This window comes from Priapulus caudatus, unplaced genomic scaffold, assembly GCF_000485595.1.
Source record: "Priapulus caudatus unplaced genomic scaffold, Priapulus_caudatus-5.0.1 Scaffold452, whole genome shotgun sequence".
In the NCBI taxonomy this organism is placed as follows: domain Eukaryota; kingdom Metazoa; phylum Priapulida; class Priapulimorpha; order Priapulimorphida; family Priapulidae; genus Priapulus; species Priapulus caudatus.
The window spans coordinates 70882-73371 of record NW_014577513.1 but is presented as its reverse complement, the minus strand read 5'-3'; the positions used below and the strand labels follow the sequence as shown (position 1 = coordinate 73371).

At 43.8% G+C, this 2490-nt stretch overlaps 1 protein-coding gene across 1 annotated transcript in view; it reads right to left on the bottom strand.

Moving 5' to 3' along the window:
• Positions 1 to 993: 993 nt before the first annotated feature.
• LOC106810554 (transient receptor potential cation channel subfamily M member 5-like) overlaps positions 994 to 2490 on the bottom strand; it is a 5583-nt gene continuing 4086 nt past the window's right edge. Inside the window, exons 8-9 of the mRNA XM_014813936.1 lie at positions 1522 to 1528; positions 994 to 1080 (exon numbers count right to left, since the gene is read on the bottom strand). Coding sequence (XP_014669422.1) covers positions 994 to 1080; positions 1522 to 1528 — 94 coding nt within the window. The remainder of the gene's footprint in view (positions 1081 to 1521; positions 1529 to 2490) is intronic.

Sequence of the window (2490 nt, the reverse complement as noted above, 5' to 3'; positions counted from 1 at the left end):
ATTTCCCATTCCCGGACAACCCCATATCACCCTCAGGGAAATGGCCAGGTTGAGAGGTTCAACAGCACATTGTTAGGAATGTTGCGGACCATTGCGGAAGAACCGAAAAGTGATTGGAGGGCTTCGGTTGACAAGATGGTACATGCCTACAATTGTACTAGGAATGAATCAACTGGATACTCACCATTCTACTTACTGTTTGGCCGGCATCCACGCCTCCCCATAGACCTTGCCTTCGGACTGGATAAGGAGCAGAACACACCAACGCAAACTCGAGAGGATTATGTCTTACGCTGGAAGCAGCAGATGGAACAAGCGTATGACATTGCAACCAAGAACATGGGTCAAACAGCAGACCCAAGGAAACAAATATATGACAAAAGGGTGAAAACTGCAGCAGTGTCGCCTGGAGATCGTGTTCTGATCCGAAATATGCAACGAACCAAGGGACCAGCTAAACTGAAAGCATACTGGGAGAACCGAGTATATCGTGTGGTAAAACAGATGGGAGACGACTTGCCTGTGTACATCGTAAGACCAGAAAGTCCCCCAGAGAAAGAGTGAGTCCTCCATCGAAACATATTGCTCCCTTGTGATCTCCTCAAAAACTGTAAAACCAAGCCGGAAGTGGAGAAAGACCAAGATAGCCCACGCCAAGACCCACGATTCACGAAAAACTCTCAGCAGCGTCAAAGACACGTCCTTAGGGAAGACATGCCCCCGGCAGAGCAAGATGGAGACGAGAGCGATAAAGAAATAGAATTCGTCACTGTCCCATCTGAGCCCGAGGTGCAGCATGACAGTTTCCAGTTTCGCCCTGAAATAAGTGTCCCTTGTGAAGATGACCCCACACAACCCATGCCCCATGTTGGAATGCAAAACCAAAATGACCTGCCTCTACCTGATGCTCCAGAGGTCTTAGGGGAAGTAGAATGCCCTACACCAGAGCAAGAAGTACAGTCAGATGGTCATGATGATGGCATGAATGATGCTCTAGCTTTTAAAGCACGACCACAGCGAACCAGACGTCGACTCTCCCGTTTCACATATGACCAAGTTGGGCAACCATCCTTTCACCCCCTGCAAGGAGATGTGAGAACAATCTAACAAACCTCTGAGTTTGATCATCCTTCTTCACCCTATTTTACACCTCGACAATTAGTACCTCTAAATAACTCTTACCACATGCCTTACCAACCTCCCCAGAGTCACCCTATACAAATGTCCCCGCTAACTTCCCACCTTACTCTCATCACCAAGTCACCCAGCCACCAGGTGCAGATGCCAATGGATGGACTCCTCAGATGAATACATGGCCGTTTGCGATGGGACCTCCGTACACAGCTAGACATGGAGGACCCCAGATGTGGCCGCCAGCAAGTGATGGACGTGGAGCGTGGCCGCCTTTCAACGCTGGACGACAGGTTTTGGCTCAGAATTAAGTAAAATTATGGACTATATATGTAGGTCTTGAATAGCTTAATTTGAGCTAGGGAAAATAATCATAACTGTTTTATTTACTTGCTTCCTGCACGATTATGATTAAAATTGGCGGAGAATTTAATGTAGGAGTTAGTTGGGAAAAATTCATGGCGCCGTGTTAGAGGGAAGCTGGGGAATAAACAGGGTAATGACACCCTAAATAACGCTTGTTGATTTGGTTAGAGTACAATGCACCACCAGCATCCAAATGAGGAACTTCACTCAGAGGAATTGCCACAAGTCTATCCTTCTCGTCATATGATGATGTCAAATTTTGTTACAATTTAAGGTCTTATTGACTGCAAATTTGATCGTTAAAGGACTGCGCAACCATTAATGTCTCCATTCGTCAATATTGTACAACAGTTTAAATTAATGAAAGGATAGGACTGATCAAATGAAGCATGTAAATAGAGTTTTGGGCCCATTCTGAAAAGATGATTTGCGTTGTGTTGTTTGAATGTCGAGGACGACATCTTTTCTGGTGGAGAAGAGTGTAATCCTGATCAAACATATTTGTTTGTTTTGTCTGTTTGATTATGCCCCCCCCCATTTTTGTTTTATTCAATGCAATTGGAAAATAACCTAACCAAAAGATATAACTACTATTTGAGCATACATGTACCAAAATATAGCCCCTCACAAGTATCTAGCTAAATTTGCACCTCTTGAGGAGCTTCAACTCACCCCCAGGAAAATAGAAGAGTCCGGAGACTCGAAATGAGAGAACAATGAGTAGGGTGTGATTGTGGCCATTTCACATGCTGACGCCTTTTTCACAACCAACTAATTGTGTTCTTCTCATCTTTTCTCATTTTAGGTAAGCTTCTTTTATGATTATGAATGTTTTGGTTATAGTGACAATTATGAAAGTAATAGATTGTGGCCATTCCACATGCTGACACCATTTTCACAACCAACTAATTGTGTTCTTCGCATCTTTTAACATTTTAGCCCCCCTGTACCCGTATAGAGGCGTTACATATATATATATATATATATATATAT